The sequence below is a fragment of the Alosa pseudoharengus genome, unplaced genomic scaffold (genome assembly GCF_046254945.1).
Source record: "Alosa pseudoharengus isolate Yale_2024_CS ecotype anadromous, Long Island Sound unplaced genomic scaffold, YU_APseudo_1.1 YU_APseudo_1.1_scf_18, whole genome shotgun sequence".
NCBI lineage: Eukaryota > Metazoa > Chordata > Actinopteri > Clupeiformes > Clupeidae > Alosa > Alosa pseudoharengus.
The window spans coordinates 19,878,550-19,906,399 of NW_027468650.1; the positions used below are offsets into that span (position 1 = coordinate 19,878,550).

Consider the following 27,850-nt stretch of genomic DNA (forward strand, 5'->3'; position numbering starts at 1 on the left):
AGGACCAGTAGACATGGCAAAGGGCTTCCAGTCTACTCTGTCAACCATAGACAGAACACCCCCCCCCCCCCCCCCATATCCTCCCAGTTCCAACTACCAGTATTCAGTGTGTGTGTGTTTGTATGTGTTGGTGGGGGGGATATATACTGTATGTAGGTGCTGTAAAAATACTACGATTATCTGCAGTGTGTGTAAATGTTGCTAATCTTGATGATGTACGTATGTGCTTTCAGCACCTTGGCAACAATCCTTAAGCTTGAGTTGAAAGCGCGGCCGTGGTCAGAAGTCTGCCGATTGGCAGCTGTGTGGTCAGCCTAAAAGCCGAGCGGCTGATATCTTCAGTCGCAGCAGAGATGACTTTTCTTTGGCATCAGCATGACGGTCAACACACTATCACTTAGAAAAAAATACAGAGGATGGTTCCCGCTGCACTTCAGAAGACTTGTTTAAATGGTTCCCTTTGCTGAGCACATGAAAGTGGCCCCTCCATGCATGTGTGAGATTACCAGGAGGTGTGGGTTGGTTTTTTTCCCATTTCCTTTTTTCAAGCGATTCCACAGCAATGGATTTTGTTTACATTGGCTTTTGGTTTGTGGAAGCTGCTCCTTTTTGGAATCACTGTGTAAAATGATAAATTAGACACCATGCATTGCCAAATTTACTTTCAGACAGAGGGAAATGGCAAAAGGGTCCATTGCAAATCTGACTGGGTGCCTGAAATTTCTGCTAGCATTTATTTATTTTTGTTTATGTAAAGATAGAATCAATGACTCTGGAGAAAGGCTGTTGATATTTGGGCTTATCAGACCATCAACTCGCAGCCCTTCCTCTCATGTGTGTTAAGTTCCTGAAGAGTTGATTTGCTGGATTGTTATGGCTGGGTCCATCCCCTGTGTTTATTTCCCATGGACAGGGCCAGGAGGTCTGTGTAAAAACACATCACAGAATGGACAGTCAGAGGACCAATCTACTAAATTTGTCCAAAAAATATATATACAGTATATATAACAGCTAAGGGGCACGACCCGCTAGTGGAATGCCTAAACCCCCCTTTAGCTGTTGTAGAATAAGCGTCATCTACGGACTTGAGTGGCTTATTGCTTTTCTAAAACTGTTACTATAAATACCTGGCAAAGTTTCATAAAGTGAAGGCACAGCAACTAAAAATGTAACGATTTATTCATAGATAATCATTCTTCCGCCAATAAATATATTTCCTCTATCTGAATGGTTGCCAAGCAACGTCGAGACGCAGCTACTTTAACTTTGTATCAAGTTATGGTAGCACAGTAATATAGAATGAAACGTGGTCAAGGTGTATGTTTATGCTGCATTTTACAACGGCATCGAACGTGATTCAGCCAATCACAGTCAAGGACCGAAACTATCAGTTTTAGAAATATATATATATATATATATATATATATATATATATTTGGCTGCTGACTAGAATGGCTGCACTGATTGCAGCAAAAGGCTCTCTGCTGAATATGTTGCATGTTCTGTGTGTGATTAGCAACATGGGCATCGTCCAGACACATTTTTAAATTGATACAAGTGTTGATGACCTTTTGACACGTGCCAAAAAAACATTGCTGTGAAGAGATCCTGACCCCAGGATAGCAGCTGATCTATCTCTCCACATAATTGTTGCAGTTGTCAGAGGCGTGTGTGGAAGCTGTGCGGCATGGGCAGCGTTTAGAGAACGGCCGCTGGTTAAGCGATGATGTGAGTGTGTGTGTGTGAGTGTGTGTGTGTGTGTGCGTGTGTAAGTGTGCGTGTGCGTCCGCGCCAGCGGCCCATCATTAGCGACCTCAGCCTCCTCCGCGGCAGGGTCCTCCTGGCTGATGAGCGGATTAATGAGTGATGTGTGAATGGCCCTCGCCACTGCCGGCGTAGCCGCCCATCCCCCGCCACGCCGCCGCACAGCCGAGTGGCGCTCGTTAAAAGCACATCACCAGCCCTCTCATTTCCACTCCTCTTCATGTTGCCACTGCCCCCCCCTCCCCTCCCCCACCCCCACACCTCACCACTGCTCCCTTCCAGGGCAGGTCATGTTATTCCTTTGATGCAGTCATTTTTCTCTCCCTTTTGATGCATTATGGATAAAGGTGCCGATGTGTGTTTTACACCACATCACATTATTAAGCTATTTTGTTCCTATCCTCACTTTTTTATCTTGACACTGGGGTTAATCAGGTGGGATTGACACACAGCCACTGAAATGGCCTTTAAGCACCTTCCCTTCCTTTGGGTCTATAATCATCAGCATTAGTATTTTGTGCTCATATTTTCAACACTGAAACTATTTTAGAATGACTCTTTGTGAAAGGTGCTTGCTTCGTTTTGAGACCAGCATTCAGCAGCGGTGCACAAAGATAATTTATTGAATGATGCTTTGAACGGGTTCTTAAAATGAGCTGTGACAGAGCCTCTGAACGGCAGCTGTCCTGATCTGAGTTCTACTACCACTGTCTATATTGAATTCAGTTCTTTTGTTAAAGCTGTTTGTGGTTGGGTGCCAGGGGGCTGTTGTTAGACAGATAATGTGCTTCCCACTACACAAATACACGTACACAAGGACACACAGACTCATATCTCTGAGTTAGAGAGAGAGAAACAGAGAGAGGGAGAACTAAAATAAGCCTGAAGCATGTGCTGCTTCAACAGTTACTGCATTTCTATGACAGTAGTCAAACTTTTTCTTCTGTTGGCAAAACAAAAAGTTTCTGTTGCACAGAAGTGATAACATTTTAGAATACACTGGAGATGACAAACTGATTTCCCCAAAACTACTTACTGTTAGAAGTGTCAAATTTCTGCACAGAAGTAGTGCATATACTATAGATGCCATTTTGTCGCAGACCTTGGACTGTGTGCCAACGACTGGAGTTTATTTATTTTTATTTTGTTTGTTTGCGGGTGGTGATGTGATCGTAACAGTCATATCTCTATGTACGATCAGCCAACGCTGTCAGAAAACTGTGGCACTCAGCATCCCATTGTGCAAACTTGCTTGCACAAAGCACCGCCATCGTTCATTTCACATCCGCGTCTCCATAATGGGGTGTGTAAGCTGTCAGCGAGTGCGGAGCGCGCCCTCCGAACCTGCGCGTGTGCGTGCTGCTGTCACCTGCCATCCCTGTCCGTTTGCATTGGCTACTCTGCGCTAACAGACACTGTGGTCGTCTGCAACAGCCAGGGCCTAGTTTGCACATCACATCACATCCACGTGCTGGAGCAGCGGGAAGGATCTCCGCCATGTAGGCCAGAGAGTCCATGTTCAAACAAGGTCGTTTGTCTTTTACGCACCACAGTCCACCACACCACCGTCTCTACCCACCTCTCTCTCTCTCTCCCTCTCTCTCATTTTCTCACCTTGCCTCCCTCTCTCTCCATCTCTACTCATCTCTCCCTCTCTCTCTCTCTCTCTCTCTCCCCTCCCCCATCTCCCCCCCTCGCTCTGTAAGCCATTACCTCAGGTGTAATAGCTTCCAGGTCAGGTCATCTCTCGGGGAGATTTTGTGGAGCGGTGCAGTTGCCTGGGCTGTTTTGTGGGGGTCAGGTGTACGCTTGGTCGCTCAGGTGGCACGGCGCCGCTCTCCCCTCATGCATACGCCAGGGAACGTGGGGGGAAGGAGAGAGAGGCAGCGGCTGGGGTCAGGTACCGAATGCTCAGCCTACTTTCTTGTTTTCCCCTAACACATCACTGGTTTTCTCTCTCTCTCTCTCTCTCTCTCTCTCTCTCTCTCTCTCTCTCTCTCTCTCTGTTTTTCGGTTGGTGTCAGACATGTGGCTGGTGAAGGGAAAAAAAGGCTATTTTATGATTATTGTGGCACAGCCTGGCTGATCTGAGTGACAACACCCTGCTGATGGAGCTAAAAGCATTGCTGGGTGGAAATCTGTTCCACAGACTGCATGGCCATCTGGACTTTGTGCAGAGAAAAAAGGAAGAAAGAGAGAGAGAGAGAGAGAGGGAGGGGGGGCGAGGAGGGAGGAGGGGGTCCGGGTGGAAAAGGTTGGACATCGTTTGAGGCAACATCGGTGACACTTTTCTTTTCAGAAGACAAAGAAAACCTGTGCGTTGTAGTTCATCCTCTAGGGACATTGTCGGTCAAGATCTGTTTTCCTGTCATGAAACAAAGAAAAGAAGCACAATCAAATAAGAGCTGTAGTATCTGCGTGTCGCTTGCACTTTTTTGTTTTTCATTTCAAGGCAGACTGCAGCAGAAAGAGAGAGGAAGTCTGATAGCAGAGGTTACAGCGAGCCACCAAGGGTTTAAAAAATCCTCCTCGCGCGGCAGGGGCTCTGGACACTCAGATGATTTTTTTTTTTCTTTTTATAAAAGAAAAAATGTTCCCAAAGGCAAGGTTTGGTCAACTGAATGGATATCAACTTTCACAAGGCTTCCTGTCTGCAGTAGGGAGCCTAAGGCAGGATGATATAGGTCTAGGAAGACACCATTAAAACGTACAGAATTAATTGTTAAATACCTCCACGAAGAAATATTTGACGTGGCCCCGTTTATATGCGGCCATTGCCACTCTGTGGGGCCCTGATAAGGTGGCCAGGGCTTAGAAAGGAGAGAGGGGAAAAATGATGACCCTTGCACATGTGGTCATATGATTGGATTCCCATGAGAGGAGATTGCAGGGTCCAGTGCCACAATGGGCGACCCTGCTGAAAAATATGTGGTACCACCCCCACATAAGCAGCGTAGTTAATTGCAAGACAGTATTAACCCCCCCCCCCTCCCACAACACCACACCATTGCTCCATAGCTCCATATTTTCGCCCCCACCACTGCTCCATATATTCGCCCCCAGTTATTGAACTGTGTGCGTGTGTTTTGTGTGTCTATGCAATTGTCTACTGTATGTGTGTGTTTGTTGGAGAGGATGCAGGTTTTTCAAAGCAAAGTATTAGGGAGGCCAACCAGTATAGCAATTTAGCCCACCTACATTGTCCTACATGTTTAGCGCATGCCTTCATATAGTAAGGTCAGAATTCAAAAAAATATACAATCAATATCAATTTAGTTTTTTTTTTTCACTGCTGTTTGACTGGATCTAATTGATTACTCTGACGATCAGGCATTGAATGGCCTTATACAGAGAGTGTGATTCCACATAGAGGTGCACTGTAAACCATGCTGTAGTGCTGTGGGCCATACATGACCAGGCAGTCAGACTCCATGTCTTGTCTGGAGTTATCTTGCTTTATATTACAAGACATTTTTCTCTTTTTTCTAAACTTTGAGGACAGAGATGCATGCAATATGTACCCTCACAATACATAGCTCAGTTGTTTAATATGTTTGAAAATGTACATTATTTCTCAGTACTATTTAGAAGTAAATTGGCAGCATACGATTTGGTGCATTTACTGGTTATTACCACTATTCAATTTAATGTCTTCTTAATGTCATGTTACTGGACAGTTTTCCAGTTTATACACAAAATTATACAGCAGTTTTAAAAAAAAACCTCTCCCCTAGTCCCTCCACCGAGCCCTGGGGGTTAGTGGAGAAAATTCCCCCCTTGACATTTGTGTTCCTGGCACAATATTGACTTCTGAGGGGAGACGAATGCACAGCTTGCAGTGACATTCCACATTACCCAAGAAAAAGAGTTCAGTGGCTTGTAGGGATATTTGTTTGCTGAAGCAAGTTTTACTCTTTTTATTGAGTTGAAATCGATCCATGAGCAATGTGGTGGTGAATATATTTGGTTTCATTTGCTGTTGTTTTACCACAGCAGGTTAAACCAAAGCATTAAAAATGTGAGATGAACATTAAAGATATAGCCTATATAATAAGTGAAGACACATTTTCAATCAACAGACAAACTTATACTGATTCTTCCATGGGTTTCTAGTTAGATATATTGGAATAATATAACTGTGCATTAGTAAACAACACAACACCTAACAAATGACTGATGGGATAATGCCTTAGACAGACTGGTTGTTCAGGAAAGCTAAGCTAGCCACTGGGTGATTAACTGACATACACAGAAAACAGCTATAGGCTGCAATGTATCCACAAATATCAATTTTTAATCTGGAATTGATAAACCTTTCAATTACCTGCCATTTATTCCCCAATGTTACAAGGTGTAGACAATGTTATGATGTGTTATGATGTGTTATTGTGTAGACAATGTTATGACTTGGGCCATCCCAGACCTCCCATCTGGACACACCTCTGTTAGAATCTGACCTCCAAGTACTCCAGACTCAAATAGGTTATTTTCCCTCCTCTTCTCAAATGCTAATAGTCCTGCTTTATGGGGTGATGTAGAGACTCTTATCCTTGTCAGACATTCACAAGGTCACCAGTGCCAGTGGTTCTGCTGCACCTCTCCTAAATGCAGACCCACGGACTGGACTCTCACACCCAACCAGGCCGACATCTTGTGCTGTCTCTTTCAAGGTGTGGTGTTGCCTTATGGTTTGTGATTGTCAACATAGTGAATTGCTTTTGATAGAATATTGACTTTTTTTAAATAGCAAAAGCGTTTTGTAGTAAATAAACACTCACATTCTACAAGGTAGTGAACACAAAATGATGAGGGAGATGCAGTGTGAGAGACTGCCAAGAGGATGCTCATCCCTTCTCTCCATCATAAGTTAGGATTTAAAGGGTATTGAAGTGCTTCAACTGGTGGTTTAAATAAACCATTCCCTCACACTGTGTCACTCTGTGTGTGTGTGTTTGTGTGTGTTCATTTGCACACACCCGTATCAGCTCCCTAAGTCGATGTAAAAGTGTTTGGAGAATAGAATTCCAAGAATATATTGTAATGGCAAGGCCGCTTCACATCAAGCTGGTTTATTTAGTCAGAAGCAGGGACGCAAACAACAATACATGGCACACACAAGGGTAGTCAACAACACTCATACAGTACACGCAGAGGGTGGTCACACTCACACCGACAAAAAGGGTCACACAAGAGGCAGAACTAAAGAGGGATTCACGCTACACTAAAACACATCCATAAACAGTAAATAAAGACAAAAACACACACAATAATCCCCCCAAAGTTCTCAAAGTTCTGCAAAGCTGCAGTGCATTGTGGAAACCGCTAGCATCCAGTCTCATACACCGACGTTACAATATGTACAGTATTCTTATTTCAGAAGGTAGGGTGCCACCATTATACGTTTTACTTTAAACTTGCAGAATGGCCAAGTGCACTCTTTAGTAACAGTGAGGATTGACAACACTTGGCTTGGAAACAATGCAAAAACCTGGTCTGCCACCAGATGGTAACCCACCACTTCATTTTGAATAGCTGCAGTATTTCTAATATCAGCTCTAGTCCTCTTGAGTATTTTTATGGAGGTGACTTTGATTTCTATGGTTAATTTAGGTGAAGAGACATTTCAGCAATGTGTTGCTTAGGCCAGTTCAAAGGAAATGGAGGGACACTTTCTTGATTGTTCATTATTTGAACAGTATGCATAATTGAAAGGGTCTTTGACCGGTCTCCTGATTAACGTGGTTCCTGTGCCTCAGTCAGTGTGACTCCTTTCAATTTACATTCATTAAAGGCAAACACATGACCTTAGAATTCAGTCAAGGTTTAGCTTTTTTAATCCCTTGGGGAAAAAGGTCCTGAGACATCAGCGATCCAGCTCTGATCTTTTGACCAATTGGGGACAAGTCTGTCCAGTGGTGACACCCATTCATAATTTTCTGCATTCATAAAGCCAGTGTGCACAGCTGAAGCATTGAGACCATCAGCACATTCAGTTAGCTATAATATGGAATGATCACATTACATTTATTTTCATTGTTCCTTTTTCAATTTTCACATCATTTCAGTCACTCAGCAGATGCTGCAAGCAAATGGAACTTCATTTACACGCCGACTCGTGCCCATCTCCCCAAGGGCATTGTGGGATGCCGCCACCTCTGTGGAGGGGCAGGTGGGGGGGGGGGGGGTGAGGGAGTTGGGATGATTACACAATCAGGCAAAACTGGGAGCGTTCTTTTATCGCTGCACTCTGGGTTTACCTCTCCGCCGGCACCGCTGGTGGGCGAGAGCAGTGGACGTCCTCGCTCGGTCAGCAAGCTCCGCGCACACAGCTCCAGCGGGGCCATAAACACCAATATGCTTGGTAATGGCTTTTATGGAGCGCTGCGCCATGTCTCCTGAGCCATCAATAGCGTTGTGGCCACCGAGGGGCCAGCCCAGCAAACCGTCAGAGCTGTCAGCAGGCATCACGGTCTAGAGCAATCAGCTGCTTTGTGTGTGTGTGTGTGTGTGTGTGTTTGTTCATGCGTGTATGGTTGGGGGGTATGTAAGTGGGTGGTTGGTGTGTGTGCTGTGTAGTTATTTTATGTACATTTATGCATAGATGGTATTAATCTTATAAATTACTTGGAACAAAAAAAAAAACAGACATTGTAGTGGCATTGGTGAGATGAAGTGGACCCGATGTGTAGGTTGGTAACATCTGTTAGTCAGAATGGGTGGGATTGGAGGGGGCAGGGAAGTTGGCCGCAGTGCCTTTCCGCCAGGCGCCATGTGCTCAGTCACTGTGGGCCCACACTCGGCGGCGGGCACAGATGGCGCGCCTCTCTGATGTCACCAAACAAATCGCCGCATTTCATTAGCGTGAGTGTTTCACACTAATGCTCGCTGTCCAGCCCGAGTCGGCTGCTTTATTGTCATCAAATTATTTTTCCTGTGGCAAACATTTTGACATGAATTAGCGAGGGCTGCCCCACTAGTAGCGCTGCCAGAAGGAATGTCACAGCACTGCAGACGTGACACAGCGCAGCGTGTGTGTGTGTGTGTGTGTGTGTGTGTGTGTGGTGCCGAAACTCAGCCGCTCAGCTGTTCAGAAGTGGCAAACAAATGAACTGTACATGAGTAGATTTCTTAAGAGCAGATGGTCTTGTGCTACATTAGCTATTCATAACAGACCAGTACTTAGTAAATCTTTTACCCGTGTGTCATTGAAGTAAATGTGCTGTAATTACTGTGTCACATGTCAATAATACATCACTAATGTGTTAACTAAGACCTTTCTTTGAAGCCCCATAACAATGTTTAAATCTGTATTCATATGTGTGTAGTTTAGTCTAAATTTCATGTACATTTGTAGTTAAACACATTAAATACATCATTAAACCACTCTTGAGTAGAATGAATCAAACGTTGTAATGTTAACCGGTATCCCTGTGAATATCATAACAATAAACAAATTCTTTGTTCACAAGAAAGCAATCACATCCCACCTGCTTGCATGGAGGAGAAAAGTGAAGGAAACCTTCATTGTTTCTTGCAGGACTTTGCAGACGCAATATTCCACTTGGTGAGGGAGAAATACTGGGAGCTGGCAGGCTGCTCCTCCCCCATGCATGCACGTCACAAAGCCCTGGCAGGCATCGTAATGACCAGAGGTATGGCAAGAACATTTTCATTCACCTTTATTTATTTATAAAAAATAGGAATACACCGTGGTGAATTATTCAACCCCTGTGCAATACAGAGCTCTCAGCTCCACGGCATCCCGCCACACCTGCGGAGGAGAGTGTGTACTGTACTGTGTGCCCAGAGAGAATTGTAGCCACTGGGACATTAAATATTGAAACGGATCCTCAATGGGAGAGATAGAAAGCAGGAGAGTGAAGGCTGGAACTCTGCAGCCTTATATTCATGATATCAGGATGGGCCACTGGGCACACTGCTCCTTAATTGGCTGTGTGCTACTTTTGGGTTGTGGCAGTTGGACAAGATTTGATACATTTTCCTTTTTGAGCAAACAAGCTTTTGTCTGTGTGATTCTTAAATAAAACAAATCTTACTTTTCAATCTAACTTACCAAGTTCCAAAGTTAATGATTAAATGATTTTAATAAATAGCTGCACCTACCAATACTTATTTGGAATTTGTAGTATTTAAGTGCAATTAACCAGGTCTATGCAAATGTAATGTTTGGCAATGTAGAATACTGGATTGACTGTAATTAACACAAAATGGGTTAGCAATCTGTTTTTGGACTGATGCCTATACTTTTTAGCTATGGCCCTGTGTGGACCTTGGCCAAAATAAGGCAAATTGGTTTAGAAATGCATCCTTAATTGCTAATGTAACACAAACATAAATTAAACATAAATTTAACAAAACATCTGAACTCTCGAATTTCAACCTTGTAACTGTATGTTTCATTACATAATACTAATGCTTCTGATAAGTGTTTTTACCTTTGGGCCTAAACCATATTGTGAATGCAACTGATCATTAACAAATGATGCCATGCCATGCCATGCCATATCATGAAGAGAATGCTTTAGAAACATTAGGCAGCCTCATCCATGTTTGTAGTTCTCTTGGCCTCTTCCCAGTGAATTGTGCCGGTAGCAGAGTGATACAGAGCCACTAGCAGATGTGTTGTGCCAGTGCAGGGTGCTGGTGTTTAGCGCTGGTAATGTAGCATTTGTTTATTTTTAGCTGAGCGCGTTATCTCTCGCTTGGGCTCTGCCAGACTGTTTGGGGGTCAGTGGCGGTATCAGTATCGAGATTCCCTTTGAGGGGCCAGCAGCTCATCAATTTCTACTTCAGTGAGATCACCGTTGCCTTGACCCTAATCCCATCCCTCTCTCTCTCTCTCTCTCTCTCTCTCTCTCTCTCTCTCTCTCTCTCTCTCTCGCTCTCTTTCTTCTAAACACACACACAGACACACACACACACACACACAAAGACACACACACATGCGCACACACACACACACTCCCTGCCTGCCACCCAATAATTGGTCTGTTTGTTTATTAATAAGTGTGTTATCTTCAAAGATCCAGACGCTGGCAGCCCAAGTATTTGTGGCATGGGGCTAGCAGACACAAACTTGACAGAAGCACTAGGGGCTCTGTTCTTGGTTGTGAGACATCTATTGGATGTCTCAGACTCTGCCCCTCGTTGGCAGAATACTAATGAGGATTCAACTTTGAACCACTGGACCCCCCTCCCCTCCCAAACGTACCCTGTCTTCACTCACTCTCGTACACACATCCAAGCCCATGGAGAATGTTTTAACCTGAATAAGATTGCTTGTCTTTTATTTGTTGGCGATCTGCAAAGAGGATAGAGAGGATGTGAATCAGGCAGAGTGATGGAGTAAATAAGACTCAGTGTAAAGAATCCCATTTAAAGCCCAGCGCAGTGTGGATGATTTGGAAATCTCCTTCCTTCACAACATCAGTGGTCTGACAGCAGAGCTGAATCCTTAGCAGTTTCCTGTCCTCGTGTCTTTGTCTTTGGAGAGAGGAGATTATTTAAAGAAGAGATTCTCATACTGGAAGTGGGTTCAGGAGGGATTTCACTGATTATAACAGGGTTTTCATCTTTTATTTTTTATTAGGTTTAGCCCACACAGTACATTCTTTTTGTGCTTCCCCTGTGAATTGGGTCGTCTGGAAACAGTGTGCTCCTGAGAACATATTAATTTTCAGGAGTCTTGTTGGTTTTGTTAGTATATCAAGGTTGATTTCCCCCTGTCCCCTGCTCCCTTTTACACAGTGAAGATCACAGCAACATTAGTACCAACAAGACTCAAGTTAGCACTTGCACATGCAATCATTTCTACACATAACCCTTTTTTTTCTCAGAACTTGTAAAAGTTTTGAAAAGAGTAAAACATCATGGTTGTGCTGTGGGCACGCGCCTGTTTTTGAAGAGTGCATCCGTATAATAGAGCTATGTGTCTGCTGTCTTACCTGTCAGACTGCAAAAATTGCAAATGTCCCCCCACATTGTGACTGATAATTAAAGTTCATGTCTGTTATAGTAACACATTTGGCACCTCGCTCTCCCCACCAACGTGAGCCATTTGAGGGACAACAGTCTTTAATGTTGACTCATCCTGACAATGAGCCCCTCTTTGACCTCATTTAATTTTTTGTGCATTTAGCAATGAAAGAGCGACTTCTGAAACATCGCCTCCTGAATCTTTCCCGGCTGTAATGTGATGGAAATGAGTCCACACACATTGACCTTGTCGAGCCTTCATGCTACTGGAGAAAATGGATTTAATGCTAATTTTGTAATTATGAAGGAAAAAAAACATTTCTTAAAAATAGACTTTCACCGTTTGTTCCAGACATTTTGTGAGGTGATGTTTGAAAGCTTAGAGCTTACGGTGAGACAGACTGAAGTAATTGGTTCTTTTGCACGGACAATGAGTGCTTTTGAAATTATTTAACGTCCTTTAGTCAAGGAGAATCGAAAGCATCATTTTGATGGTTTCTTATGACAAGGGGATGACTTTGTTGAGAAATTGATGATCTGCTTTCTTTTCCGTTTGCTTTCTTATTAGGCGAAACCCATTTGGAAAATGCATGTGTAACGATGGTGATTAACCTTTCACCATCACGAGAAGCTGCCCCTCCAGCACAAGTACACTTCACAGTGTAAATACCATTAATTACCATTTGCTGCCAATTACCAGTTGCCTAAGTACCAGCTGGGGATAATGCAGGCTGGTGGGAGAGGGGATGCGTCCACTGATCCATTTCTGAAAAATACTGCCCAGGGCTCAACAGAGGCTCAGGTCACCAGTACAAATTCATCCACTCAGAGGAGCTACAAAATGTTACCTTGCTCAGTATTGTTTTGTTTAAGATTAAAATTTAGTTGTGATTTGCAGGTTTAATAATGGCATAACCAAAATGTGACTTTGTCCATTATGATCATGAATAGCAAATAGCTACATTTGTGCACTGAGAAGAATGCTAAGTTGTGGCTGTTGGTTTGTTTGTGAGTGATATTATCTTACTACACGCGGCGAATTCTCTACCAGTGTGCGCTTTGATGTTGTAACGCGGCAGCTTGCTGACCTCCCCAGCAGGTGAGGGAGGTGCAACACCATGTTCAGATCCAGAAATGCCAGCGGCACTCGCTTACCTGCTGCACAGGCCTTTCTTTCTCTCTCTCTCTCTCTCTCTCTCTCTCTCTCTCTCTCTCTCTCTCTCTCTCTCTCTCTCTCTCTCTCTCTCTCTCTCTGCTGCTGATGATTGTTAAACTAAAAGCTGCTGTGCCAGAGGGTCTCTCCCTTCCCTTCCTCCCTTCCCTCCTGCTCCTTCTCTGCCTCGTATTTGTGATAATTTCATGGCGTGATAAAGAGCAAAGTGGCACAGAAATCACTCTACGCCTTTCTTCTCTTAGTGCAAAATTGATCTAAACAACCGCTAAGTGGAACATCACTATTGAAGGGGAGGAGGGGGGTGCAGGTAAAAGATGGGCTGCAGTCTGTCGTTTTCCCCCAGAGGAGAAGACCTCCTCTTGGGTACTGTTAAGCATAAATTACCACAGAGAGTCCATCTGAACCATCTTAGAGCCAAGAGGGTCCTTTGGTTAAAACCTCAGTTCATTAGTTGATCATTAAACCAATGACTTATTAAACCACATGCTTCAGATATGGGTAATGATATAGTAAAGGTGGGAGAAAAAACAATATAGTGTAGTATTGTGATATTAGAGTAGATATTTTCACTATATTGGCACTATGTTATGGCAATACTATGGTGCAAAGCATTATTATTTATTTGATATTAGGATTTACATTTTTTGGTGATGTGTCTACTCTGATAACATTGCCTCTGAAGCCCACAAGATGACACAAGACCTTGTTCTTTACTTCATTCACAGCGGAAATTGGATAGGAAGGCAGAGTCGGGAACAAATTTGCCGCGCCAAAGATGACTGCAGAGTTCCCAAGTGTATATAATATATGAGAATAAAAATTGCAGTGTGTTGCAAAATCCATGAGCAATATCTGCTGTATAGTAAAATGAAGAAGAATCGCAATAATATCATATTGTATCGTCACCTCTGTGGCAAATCCCTAATTACAATCGTTCATAATCACTCAGCATTTGAGTACTTTAGATAGTCTATATCAATCAGTCTGCATATCCTGACTGCAAAAATCAAGGAATCCTTGTGACATTCAGGTAATGAATGTTGACTCCATTGGGCAGGAAAGGGTGTTAAAGGCTGAACGTGCACAGAGACAAGCCACACAGTTAGCAGCCATCAGTCTTCAGTGCAGCAGCATTGCATTTCTGGCTGGATGATTTTGGAGCACTAGAGCCACAAAGCGGTTCTTCTCTGGGGTTTTTTCCCAACATCATTGGAAGCTGTAGAGGAAAGTGTGACTGAACATAGCATAGCTCACTTTTATTACTAACTTTGGAGGAGGGTGTTGCAATATTTTGTCATACCCAGACTTTGCATCAATTCATAATTTTACTGATATGCTATTTTTCAATATTGATTTATTTTCTATCTGCCACAGCACAACCTTTGCTTGTAAATACTTGGCCAGCCACAGGAACCTCTCTTTTTCATATTGCAGTACCTTCACACAAAATGAAGTGAGTTGTGTTGCATCAAAAAAAGTTCATCTCAGAAAACAATTATGAAAATTGTAATCAGATTACCTAGATAGATAGATAGATAGATAGATAGATACTTTATTGATCCCCAGGGGAAATTCAAGACCTGGTGGATTATACTTCACAATAAAGTCTTCCTATAGCATTTCACTTGCAAGGTGCCACCAAGTCTTTAGCATTGCTGTGTCTTTCTGTCTTTCTCCCGTGTTCCACAAAGCTCACACTTCCGCACTCCGTGTCTGCAGTGCAACGTGCCGGTTCCATGCCGAAGGTGAACCAATAAACAGCAGTTGTTTGGTTGATGGACTGATGTGTGGATTGATTGGGAGTATCGATCAGGCCCCGGTGTGTAGACAGCGCTCCGTTATCAGTCCCATCTCGGCTGTCCCTCTGCATCCTTCTGCCAGGAGTGAGATGGGGGGGGGGGGGGGGGGCTTTCACCCTCCATCCAAAGCCACACACACACACACACACCAAACACAAAAAAGACTCACACATACCAATGCGATACACAAACATAAATACACACACACACACACACACACACACACACACACACACACACACACACACACACACACACACTTACCACAACACACAATATTAGCTTTTATTATTGTTATTGCCAGCTCTCTGTGCTCCTTCCAGTCAGAACCTGGACGCAATACCAACCTGAGCTCAGACAGACTCATATGCTGCACTTAGCCCGCAGGTGCAGGGGGTAGGGGAAGACACTGAAGCCTGTATCAGAGAGAAGATGGAGAGCAATGGGGCTTTTTTTGGTATGAGAGAGAAAGAGAGAGAGGCAGTTATAAAGAAAGAAACGGTGGGCTGCCGGTGGGTGAATGAAGCTGATGATAAACTAGCCACATTTTCTTTCAATTTTGATATTTGCTTTGCTTTGCTTTCTCTGACCTCACTCATGGTTAACACAGAGGCTGGTATGCTATTCAAGGCCCGATTGAGGTTGTCTTTTATGACGCTATCTTTTATAACATAATCTGTATGCTGGTGTCCTCTTGGCTCAAGATTCTTTAGCCTATGTTGCTTTTGCTCATGTTGCTTTTGTTTATTTTAGTGATTTCTTCATATTGTATTGTATTATAAGACTTGTAAGACAATCTCTCTCTCTCTCTCTCTGTTCTTTAAAATTTCACAGGTTTGGACCTCCGACAGGCACAAGTGGTGGCATTATCCACTGGCACTAAATGCATCAATGGGGAGTATATCAGTGACCAGGGCCTTGTGGTCAACGACTGCCACGCAGAAATCATCGTCCGTCGGGCTCTTATCCGCTTCCTCTACTCTCAGCTGGAGCTGCATGACAGGTAAACCACCGCCAGTTTCAGCACATGCCGCTACCTTCCGGCCCTCCTCTTGACTGCCTTTACTTCTTCGTCTTCATTAACATTAATCTTTTTGGCCTCAATAGTCCACTTACATAGTCTCTGTCTGTTTTTGGTTTTGGATTTTGTGAAATACATTTCTAAATGCGACTTATCCGGTGCGACTTATATATGTTTTTTTCCTGATCATGATGCATTTTTTGACTGATGCGACTTATAGTCCAGAAATACTCGTAATTCATGTCCATTTACATTACTGCCTCGCCTTTCAGTTGTTGTTGGAGATTTGTAAGGGTATTACACACACAGCTTTCTTTAGCTGTGGTTTGAAGTCACTGCTCTAAGATGTTTTCTTTATTCTGAGAAAGTAAATCATATCACAATAATTAGGCTGCTTAATGTCTTTAAACCTCGCCTGTTGTCTCTCTCCTCCATTTTTATGTGCAAATTAACGTCTTTACATTGTCATGGTGATGATGAAGTTTATACAACTAATGTGTTCCAATAATTGACTATCCATGGACTTGTAATGCTTTATTAAAGTCAAAGCCAGCTCCATAAAAATAGCATGTTCTTAAAAAAATTATATTCAAGTAAATGTATACAACTAAATGTATACAAAAGGTCACACATTCTGTTGTGATGCAGTCTGACCCACTGAAAAAGTGTGGTACTTGCAAACATACACACACACACACACACACACACACACATATCTGAGAAACCAGTTGGGGAGAGACACATCTGGATGGAAATGGCCCAATCAAATTCCACCTGTGCATGACACCCCTTACATGAAGCCTGCCAGATAAAGAAAGGGAAATCTCCCCTCTGATTGTCTGATTTGGCTGTTCTCTCATTCCAAAGCCAGCAGGGAGTTTCTCACTAGGACGTCCCCTTGCACTGTGTGACTGCTTGGATGCTGGAGTTGTGCCACTGGCTATGATCAACACGCAGTTTGGGAGATAAAAGCAGTGGAACGTGCTACGGAATGCAAATGGCACATTCACAATTTTCGAGTTGTCGCGTGCTTGGGCACGGTGTTTGAGGCAGTGTAAGCACACACTGACGTCCTCTGTGTAATGGCAACTGTTCCATTCACCATGATATTCTTAGGGAATATAGAGGGCAATGGACGAGAAATGGGATTTACAATAAAGACTTTGTCAGTAAAATGCCACCTCAACAGTGGGAGTCAACCTTCTTCCCCCTCCCTCTCTGCTCAATGTCACTTTTTATTAGACATTTATCCCTCTGTACCATCAGGGACCAACGTGTGCATGCATGCGTGCGTGTGTGTGTGTGTGTGTGTGTGTGTGTGTGTGTATATTATGTGCATGTGTGTGTAATTGGAAAAGCGAGATAGAGACCAGAGAAAGAGGACAGTCACCAACAGACTAATGTTTTAAACCTTCACATTCTATCCCTAACATATCATTATCAGTACTAAGGGTAGCTGTTTTGTACCTTCTAATTTTGTCATAGTTATCTGGGGGAACATCTTAGTCATCCCTGGGCTGTATAGCAACCAAACTTTCAGCAGTCTAGTAGTATTAACCAATCAGGAAATCAGAATCTACAGTACCTGCCCTTTATTCTGCACATACCCCACACAGTGAAAGGTGGAGGTGGACACTCCTGGTTGCTAATTCTGGCTGCATTTTGGCTGCAACTTTGTGACTATTACACAATAGATAGATAGATCTATAGATAGATAGATAGATAGATAGATAGATAGATAGATAGATAGATACTTTATTCATCCCCAAGGGGAAATTCAAGATTTAATTCAAGAATTGTATTCAAGTTATACTTCATTATACTGCAACTTTGTGAACATAAAAAAAAACATAGATTAACAAAAGAAGGAAACCTGTTTTTTTTTCGGTTAATCTGATTTTCACTTCTTTTGCCTGCTGGTTCCTGATGCTTTAGCCAAAGGAGAGAAGACTGGGAACAGTCAATCTTTGTGCGGCACAAGCAGGCTGGGTACCGTCTGAAGGAGAACATCCACTTCCACATGTACATCAGCACCTCACCCTGCGGGGATGCCAGGATCAACTCACCTTACGAGAGCAGCAGTGAGCGTGAGTTTCTCTTTTCTTTTCCTGGCGTTTGTCTTTCGACTGGCTTTCTGTCTCCCTCTTTCGTACTCTCTTTTTCTTTTTTCTTTCAATCTCCACTTGTTTTGTTTCTCTGTCACTCTACCCCTCTCCAACAATTTCCTTCCCCCATCTCCCCTACTTTCTCTCTTTCCTTTCCTTACCCCCTTCCTCTACCTCTCTCTCTCTCTCTCTCTCTCTCTCTCTCTCTCTCTCTTGCCCTCTCTCTATCCACTTGCCTCCTTAACAGGGCTTTTTAAAGGGATCATCCTTTTCTGCGCCTGGATTTCTGAAAGCACCCACCATGCTTTTGTCAGAGTCTGTCAGAAAACCTCTGACGTCCCTTTTCATGTGCCTTTCAGCTGTGCCGAGCAACTCCAACCAACAGATGACATTTTAATGCTTGCTTGCTTGAAGAAATGTGTATTCATTTAGACGTCAAGTTTTTCCCCCCTAAAACGTGACATGTGAGAGTTTAAAATGTAATCTCCAGGGCTATCTCTATCACAGATATACATACATTTTCATATTTATAACTTCTTAAGAGACACCATTCTATTCAATAGTGATCATGATGTATGATTGAATTGACGGTGAGGAGTATTTTTTCAGTGAAAACTGTCGAGGGCTACTTAATCACGGCCAGTTGAAAAGAGGACTGTCGTGGAAAAGCTTTGAACTTCAGTCTCTTGGTCATTAAACCTTTTTAAATGCTCACCAGTCAGCTTTTTACAGATTAGAAAATGACTTATGCTCTACCACTTTGCTAATATCTTTCGCTCTGCTTCTGTTCGAGACTTCAGATGAGGACTTGCAGCTTAACTTTGCCCTCGTTGAGGCTAGGAAAACCATAGCAACAGCCGAAGCAGTGGCATGTCTCCACGGCTGGTCAGGAGCAAAGTGCTTTCTAATGATTCCCTCTTCATCTTGAGTGCGTAGCAAGGCTCAGAACGGGGCTCCGTTGCTAGTGCCTAGAGAGTCATGCAGAAACAAAAGGAATTCCTAAACACACGACTTTTATGCAATTGCATAATTATATAGATCAAAGCTCACCTCACTAAGCTAACAATTTCCCGATTTAAATGTGGCTTTGGTGTTTGAGCTTTCACCCATGCACATAGATCCCTCACTAAACTAAACATTTTCCATACAGTAAATGGTTGATGGGAAACTGGTCATATCTACATTGGTAAATAGCTGCGTACAGCACATGTCTGTGCACTGTATATATCTTATAGGATATCATACACTCTTAAAATTAATGTGTTGTTGGACACAGAGATATGTTAAAAACAACGCAAGTTGTGTTGTTTTCAACACATTCGTTTTAGGAGTGTATAGATGCGCTCTGATGTGTTGTAATGTGATGTGTCCTGGTAGCAGAGAGCACCTTGTTTGTGATTCTCGGCACGTCGTTGGGCGTGTTGTCACAGCTGTGTTGTCGTCGTCCCCCCCCCTCCCTCAGTGCCCGGTGGGCGACCCCTGATGAAGCGGCTCCACATGCACCTGCGGACCAAGATCGAGGCCGGCGAGGGGACGCTGCCGGTGAGGTCGCAGGCGCCCGTGCAGACGTGGGACGGCGTGCTGCAGGGGGAGAGGCTCATCACCATGTCCTGCACTGACAAGATTACCAGGTCAGCTCCAGGGCACCATGACCATCACACACACACACACACACACACACACACACACACACACACACACACACACACACACACACACACACACACACACACACACACACACACACACACACACACACACACACACACACACACACACACACACACGGGAGCTCTGCTTCCTGCTCATACAGTAGGCCTACATCTCAGCTTCCTGTTTCCTGTTGATGGCTTCTGAACAGTAAAACAATAGAAATATTCCAGAGACCAATATTACCAGACCTGAAAAGAACTCTATTCTTTACATCTGAAACGGTTTGTTCACGGTATTATCTGCATTGCTGATTCAAGGGTTAGAATACACCTAAGAACAAAGACTGCTTCTGAAGCATTCAAATGGCACTATAAAAAACGTTGAAGACATGTACTTTGATTCTCTACGTGATCATCTTCAAAGCGTAAATGATCTGAATGTAGAACATCATGTTAAATAACAGTGTGTTCCCCAGAAATGCCATTTTGAATTCCAGTGGTGCGCCTGAGGCACAGAAGGCAGGGGCGGCTTCCGACTAAATTCCCGAGACAAATTTGACCAGCGTTTGTTGGAGAGGAGGGTTTGTGGCTCCCCGGCGGGCCTCCGCACTGCGAGAACACGAGTGGAATCTATTGATTTAAGGGTTATCTTTATTAGAGGATTACTCTTTATGAGCCTGCATGATCTTTGTTTAAATAAGCCTCTTTTTCTCCACCTTTCTCTCTCACTCTCTTTCTCACTCTCTCATTCACTGTCTTCCTTTCTCTGTTTTCTACAAGGACTTTTAATAGTAGAAGAAAAGGTTACCCTGATATTTGTCTTCCGATAAGAGATGCTGAGCCTGCTGAGGTTAGAGAAAATATGGGGTGGTCTGGCCACCATATGTTTGCTGGTGGCCATACTTTTCAATAAGCACCACACTGTTTACTGAGGGCATGGACAAGCCAGTGCCTCCACAGCCATGTAATATTAAAGGGATTTTGGTCTTTGCCATTTAGATTTTTTTGGCTTAGAGTTTTTGGTCTGAGTGACCTCAGAGTGATCCTGTGGGGATTGGAAGTGGTATTTTTGGGTTGACCAAGTCACGCATGCACACACACACACTCACAGACATAAACACCACACACACACACACACACACACACACACACACACACACACACACACACACACACACACACACACACACATGTACGCATAAACATACACATATGCACACACACACACACACACTTCCATACACACACACAGTGGCAGTTATTCAGCACCGGGGTCAGCTCCACCTGGTTGTTTAAAAGTGACTCCGCGTGAGGACACATGCAGGCGTTGAGGGGTGCACCTCTTTTCCCCTCTCCAATCGCTGTTAATTTGACCGATTTGATTCAGTTCACTGGGGCTGGAAGCACTGCGATTAAATCTGCCCGGGTCAGTACCAGGGGTGAAAGCAATTACTTTACAAAAAATAGAATAAGACAGAAGAAGGGGGACATCGGGCGCTTCTCCGGTCCTCCCCTCTTCTCTTTCTCTCCCTGTCTGTCTGGCCCTCTTTCTCAGTTTTATATCCCAGTAAATTAGTAAGGCTTCCATTGAAGTGACTGGAGGGGGGGGGGGTGTACTGGAGGTAATCAAGGTCACTGTGAAGAGGAAGGACAGAGATAGTGGCTTAAGTCTTTGTCCCAACCCACCACTGAACTTCATTTCATCCGCCCGACTCATTTCGCCTTTTCCACTGCGCCACTGATACGGAGAGAAAGAGGGGGAGAGAGAGGGAGGAAAGATGTGGAGAAAAATGAACAAAGGACAGAGTGTAAAAAAAAAAAACCCATAACTGCTATGTTGCACCCCTGTCTCAAGCAATCATTTCTCATCCAGTTTTTATGACCACTCACTGACCACATGCCCCGTTCCCCCTCCCCACTGTCCGTCACCCTCTGATGGTGGTGAGATGGAAGCCAGTCTATCATCACTGATGGGTTATGATGAGGTGTATTTTACTGAAACCTTCCTCCAACAGTAGCAAAAGGTGGGAGCGAGAGAGAGAGAGAGAGAGAGAAAGAATGACACAGTGTCTAATTAAGCTGTTGTCCTCTTTAATTGACAACTCCAAAGCCGTTGTGTGAATGTGATCTTTTTGTTTTAAACTTTGGGAGTTTATTTTATGTAAATGCGGACTGATTTAATGAAGCGGACAGAATGAACTGGAGTATGAGACGTGGAAGTGGAGAGTGCAGCGGGAGTGAGGCAGGCAGAAGAGAGGAGGAGTGTGTGGAGTGTGCAAGAGAAAGACCTAACCCCTTTAAAATTCCTTCAGAAGCCAGATGGCTGTCTTTTCTTGCATGAGATTATAAGATGTTTCTAATTCACAGAGCCTCTTCCCAACCAAATTAATATCACAGGGCTAAATTGTTTTTCTGTTTTGAAAGGGCTATGGAAGAGGGACATAGAAAGGACGTGAAAAAATACAAATCAGAGTTCCTGTTGTTTAAGCCAAGGTAGGACAGGCTAGAAAGGTAGCTTGTGCTATAGATAGAGAAGGAAGTTCAGTAATGCACCTGAAGTGGTTCTTAGATTGTAGGTAGCATTAGTTGACTTGAGGAATTAAAAATACTGAAGAGATTAACAATTGGGGGGCGGGTATTCTAATTAACAAGGGTATTTATGAGTCATGAAGCAAAATTGCACAGGGAAAAAGGCAGACTGTTTTCATGATAAAGAGACATTAATTAAGCCAGAGAACAATGATGTAAAATTTAGCTGCAATGTTTGTCAATGATTGTGTTCTTTAACAGGTTCATTAGCTAATGTGTGGGTGTGTATTAACTGTCTTGCCAGTCTGAATTTTTCTTTTGTCATTCCCCCAAAAATAAGAACAAACAATTGTTGCCTTTGAAATTAACTGTGATTTAATTAACCTTATTGTATCACTGCGTGACATAATGTGTTGAGTCATTATTGTCATCGTACAGTCTAAATACTTAAAATTTGTTACAATAACGATACAAGGATCATTTTATTTTCTAATACCTATACTCATATAGGTGTTTAAAGGCTACCACTACTATTGTACTATCTCTTCACCCACTTAAAAACATATACATCAACTAGCCCTTTTCACAGTTGCTTTGCCTGTGGCTGTAGGCTAAGCCTTTCTTCCACCGTGTATGTATAAAGCAGGTGGTAGCGACGAGAGGTTGGCTGCCGGTTCTAATTGTCACCTGTTCTATTCCCTGTCGCAGGTGGAACGTGTTGGGCCTGCAGGGGGCGTTGCTGAGCCACCTGCTGGAGCCGGTCTACCTGCACAGCCTGACGGTGGGGAGCCTGCGGCACACGGGCCATTTCACCCGCGTGCTGAGTCAGAGGCTGGAGCGTCTGGGGGCACTGCCCACACCCTACCGCCGCAACCAGCCCCTCCTCAGCGGTACGCCAGGCCTCTGGGGTCTACCCCCATCTCCATCTGTCTGCTCATCACCCCGCATGGATGATTGTCCTCAGTGATGGGGATCAGGCTTAGCCACGATGTCCACAATCTATTTAAACGTAGACTTAATCGCACCCATCAAGATACAATAAAAAAAAAAAATAGCTAAAAAAGACTCAGTCGCAATATCCAGAATGATGATTATTAAAAATAACACACAAATGAACTCGAACACACAAATAAATGCACATCCATAAGCATCTCCAAATGTCCAGTACACAATGAGTCAGACATTGTTTGGTTTGAGAGAAGTCATGTGATGTGTGTAGTGCATAGCTCCGGGTTTGGGTTCACCTCAGGGAGAGCAGGGAGGTCAGAGGGAGACGACCATCCCAACAAATCGATGTAATCACCGGGGTCCTTATCTTATTCAATTCAGCAGAGATAGCGGAGGGGAGGGCTCCATTCATGGATCCTCCGCAGCGCGCGGCCTCACATCTGTCTGCCCTCTGCCTTTCACCGGCCCATTGATGAGGGGCACTGTCTTTGTCTCCTGTCTCTTGTTCTTGGTTATTTTAAGGTTTGAGCTGTCATAAAAGTTCCTCGGAAGCTGTAGGATCTGTCTTATCGCAGGAGAGAGGAATTGGCTACTCCGGCACCGGGCTAAGCGAGTCAATAGATGTCCTTCAGGAAGGGCTGGGATTCAGCCGCCAAATGTGACAGCAGACTTTCCAGGACTGGACAGCTTTAACTGAACTTACTGAAGTGTCTTTTCACAGTCACCTCCACTGCCTGTCTGATGGGTCATTTTTTCCCCCACAGACTTACAATTGACTGAGGCCCTCGGTGAAGGGATTCAAAGCCAGTAGCCAGACAGCATGAACAATGCATGGTGTAGAGATTGATCAAGACTTTATGAAGGATCCAATCCCACTGTAGATAGCAAAGATATGAATGTTGGATAATTGAAGGTATGAAATGAGCCGTGAATTTGGTCAGGAGAGGTGTGGAGGTAGGAGTGGAAAATGAAAGAGATGCTAGGAGATCAGAAGATTAAAAATAGGCTGATTAGCTGGCAGTCAGTTTAGTCCCTGTCCCAGCCACCTTGGAAAAGTGTTATTGAGATGGAGAGATACAAGTATAGGACAGAGAAAATATGAACCACCGATAGTGGGTTATAAAAGGTATAGGTATAAAAGTTAGCATGGCTATAATAAATATGGATTGTAATCAGGGTAGGAATTTCACTGCGGCCACGACATGGCCGTCGTTGCCCCTTGCGTTGGCCGTGATGCCCCTTTGAAAATCAGAGGTTTACATGCCACTGTGGCCTTGGTGCCCCCTTAATTCAATATTCTGGTTTGCGTCCAACTAATAGCGTATTTTATTAGCCTATGGCCTGACAAAACAATCCTAGCATTCACAGCGCAAATTAATGTAGTCTTTTACGCAGTGGAGAAAGTGACAGTGCACAGCAAGAAAGAAAGTGCATCCAGATTCACCCATTCTTCTCAGTTGAACTACTCACGAAGTAGCCTACTCATCATACAGACATCACAAGTATCACATCACATGAAGGAGCTTTTTCTCTTTAACAATGTTAGCCGTTTGGTGAACGGTTCGCGAGACAAATAAATACTATGATTAAATTGAATAATAAATTCTAGGTTCTGTGCCTATCTCCCTACCCATTCATCTTGGTGGAATACTTCACAAACCCTTCGTTCAAAACATGGCAAACCATATATCAAAATAAACAACAGACCTTACCGAACAAGAAGGTTTAAAGCAGTCCCCTGTACAGTTAGCCGTTCCAGAGTAATCAGGTTTTGACATGCATGTCTCCAAATTTGGGCTTTAAGTTTCACAATGTGTTTACATTTTTCTATGTGATTTCATAAAAGGCCAAATACAAAATAAATGTTACAAATATCGCCTAGATGTCATCAGAGGATATACAGCTGACTAAGAGTTTGTTAAAGTAGCCTTAATGATCACAAAATGCTAAGCATGCATCTAGGCTATTTGAGTTTCTTAAAGCTGAGCTGTGCTTACATTGTTCAATAGGGCCTACATGATTTCTTAACAGGCCAAATATAAAATAAATGTTAAATATAGCCTAGATATCTGTAAATATTAGATGATCAGATGATAGATTACAGTTGATAGATTACAGTTCTATGTCATGTTTCATGTTTTTGTAATGTTTCATACAGTGATACAGGTCTACTGCTGTGAATAGGCTAAATTTTGATCATTTTTATAGCCTACTACTGTATAGTTAACTTTGGCCTTTGTGCCCCCCACCAAATATGCCCAACTGAAGGCCAAGTGGCCTTGCCCCTAAAATGGTGCAATTCCAAGCCATTGTACTTTAAATAATGATTAATAATTGTACTTTCTCAAAAGACTGGCAGATAAACAGTGCAAAAAATCAGCATACGTTTTTATAAATTTGAATTATTTGTCATTCCCGTTACAGAATGTTTTGCATGGTGCACTTGTGTGATTTTTATATTGCCAGTTGCCACAAATAATTTCAAGACTGTATGCATCTATTCATTACTGGCACTCAGATACAAAATGCAGCCACACAAACAGCATTTTTTTTGCCTCCGATATTCCCCCAAAAATGGTTTCTTTGAATAAACTCAGAAATAATGCTGGAAATCATTTCTGACTTTCTTGCAGATAACTATGAGCTTTTGTCTTCATACACTGTGTTGGATGGAGCAAGGCACATAGTGCCATAATTCATTCATTTCTACTTAAAAGTCTGCTTGTGGCTGTTGGTGACGCAATAGAATTTTACATCAACTGAACTGGTACCGGAACACCCAGGAATATAAGAAGAAAATGTAACAGCTGAGGCTGTGTATGATTGCAGGAGAGCATCCAGTGCAACCCTGATTGTAGGGTTATTACAGTACTTCTGACACTAGGAAATTCACCTCTAGTCATGATTATGGGCATTTCACTAATGCTCTGACACACTTCCTTTCATTGCTGCTAATCATGCAGATCATTGTTCATAGCTCAATAGGGTACTGAGCAATGGTTTGCTTTTTCAGCTTGGGTAAAAGCCAATCTGGGTTAAGTTAGAACTTTCTTAAAAATGTACCTACAAAAACATGCAGTGAATTTTAAAGTGCTGGATATGTTCAGCATATCTAAGAATTTTAGATAGAATTATATGTTAAAACTATGTAAAAATGAAAAATTATGAAATAAAAAAAACAAACAATTTGTTCCATGGTCAGTTTACCAACAGCTTCAGTATGATTACCATCACAAGTAGGAATCAACATAAATATCTCACAATGACCGCCAGTGCTGTAAGGCTATGGTCCTACCCGGGCCACCTTGGTCTGACCTGACAGTCCTCCCCTCTGTCCTGCAGGCCTGAGCAGCAGCGAGTGCCGCCAGCCGGGGAAGTCTCCGTGCTTCAGCGTGAACTGGACGGCGGGGGACAGCCAGCTGGAGGTGCTCAGCGCATCCACGGGGAAGAGGAAGGACTCGGGGACACCATCGCGGCTCTGCAAGCATGCGATCTTTACTCGCTGGGCCCGGCTGTGCCGGAGGGTGAGTCCAGACCAGCGTGCACCCTCAGCAGTGCTCAAACACACAGGCCCTATACGCTAGCCTGGCCCAGATACGGCGCTAGCCTGGCCCAGATACAGCCCTAGCCTGGCCCAGATACAGCCCTAGCCTGGCCCAGATATGGCGCTAGCCTGGCCCAGATACAGCCCTAGCCTGGCCCAGATATGGCACTAGCCTGGCCCAGAGCCTGTACAGAGCCTGTCACCTCTCCTCTCCATTTGTTGTGAGATGTCACTTTGAATCAAACTCCACAAAAAATGCAAGCTCCTTTATTGCCATTTTCAGTGTGAAATGCAGCGAGGTGTGAGCCTGTTAATGAAGACAGTTTTTACTCATATTTCAGTTTAGTGAGGAATCAATGTTTTAATTTGCTCTTAAAGTGAGCTCTCACAATAGTCTCAATTCACACACACATTCTTATACACCCACACTCCTAAGCTGCTGAGAATTAATTTACCATTTCTCATGTATATAATGGGATCGTCAATATCACCATAAATGCTTACAGTTCCAGAGAAACCTTTAAATTGAAATTAAATATGTTCTACTTGAAAATAAAAGAAGAGTTGTTTTGAAGATCCCTCTGAATGGTTCCCTCCTTGAAGGCACTCTGAGTTGCAAGCAATGGGGTATATTAGAGCAAACACAGTAATCTGCAAAGAAAGTTTTTCCTCTCATCTGCTCTCTCTTTAAGTTTATGTGTGTGTGTGTGTGTGTGAGAGAGAGAGAGAGAGAGAGAGAGAAAGAGAGAATTGCAACAAAGAAAATGCACAAAAGCACAGAGAATGTTCAATTGCTTGTGAAATTTAAATGGGGAGATTACACAGCTGTTGAAGTTCCCCGTTTGTGCCGGCTCATTCGTTTTGTTTTGCTCTCCGTCTCTGCCTCACAATCAAACTCTCCTGTCTTTTCTTTTCCTCACTCTCCCTTCCTCTGTGCAACTTGTCTTGATCTCGCTCTCTTCTCTGTCCGTCTCTCCTGTTCTAGTTAAATGTCCACACGCCGCCGGCCGGAGGTCAGGGCGACTCGGCCGAGCTGCTGTACTGCGAGGCCAAGCAGGCGGCCGGCCGCTACCAGACTGTGAAGCAGCAGTGGCTCCGCTCGCTGCAGGACATGGGTCTGGGCACCTGGGTGAGGAAGCCACCCGAGCAGGAACACTTCCTGCCCGGCGTGTGAGTCCAGTGGACGGGTGGCGTGCGGGCGGGCGGCGTGTGGGCAGTGAGGGTCAAGGGTCAGTTGTACGAGACGTCAACCCTCACGCTTCCCACGCACCTCCTGCAGGCCTGTTTGAGTGATCCGCCTCTGTGAGCAGCAAACCCT

General features: G+C 43.7%; 1 protein-coding gene across 1 annotated transcript in view; it reads left to right on the forward strand.

The window, feature by feature from the left end:
• Positions 1 to 27,706, forward strand: part of adarb2 (adenosine deaminase RNA specific B2 (inactive)) — a 117,986-nt gene extending 90,280 nt beyond the window's left edge. The window contains exons 5-11 of the mRNA XM_076291285.1: positions 9,302 to 9,416; positions 15,568 to 15,736; positions 17,690 to 17,841; positions 19,322 to 19,490; positions 22,749 to 22,930; positions 26,331 to 26,512; positions 27,518 to 27,706. Coding sequence (XP_076147400.1) covers positions 9,302 to 9,416; positions 15,568 to 15,736; positions 17,690 to 17,841; positions 19,322 to 19,490; positions 22,749 to 22,930; positions 26,331 to 26,512; positions 27,518 to 27,706 — 1,158 coding nt within the window. The remainder of the gene's footprint in view (positions 1 to 9,301; positions 9,417 to 15,567; positions 15,737 to 17,689; positions 17,842 to 19,321; positions 19,491 to 22,748; positions 22,931 to 26,330; positions 26,513 to 27,517) is intronic.
• The last annotated feature ends 144 nt before the right edge of the window (positions 27,707 to 27,850 follow it).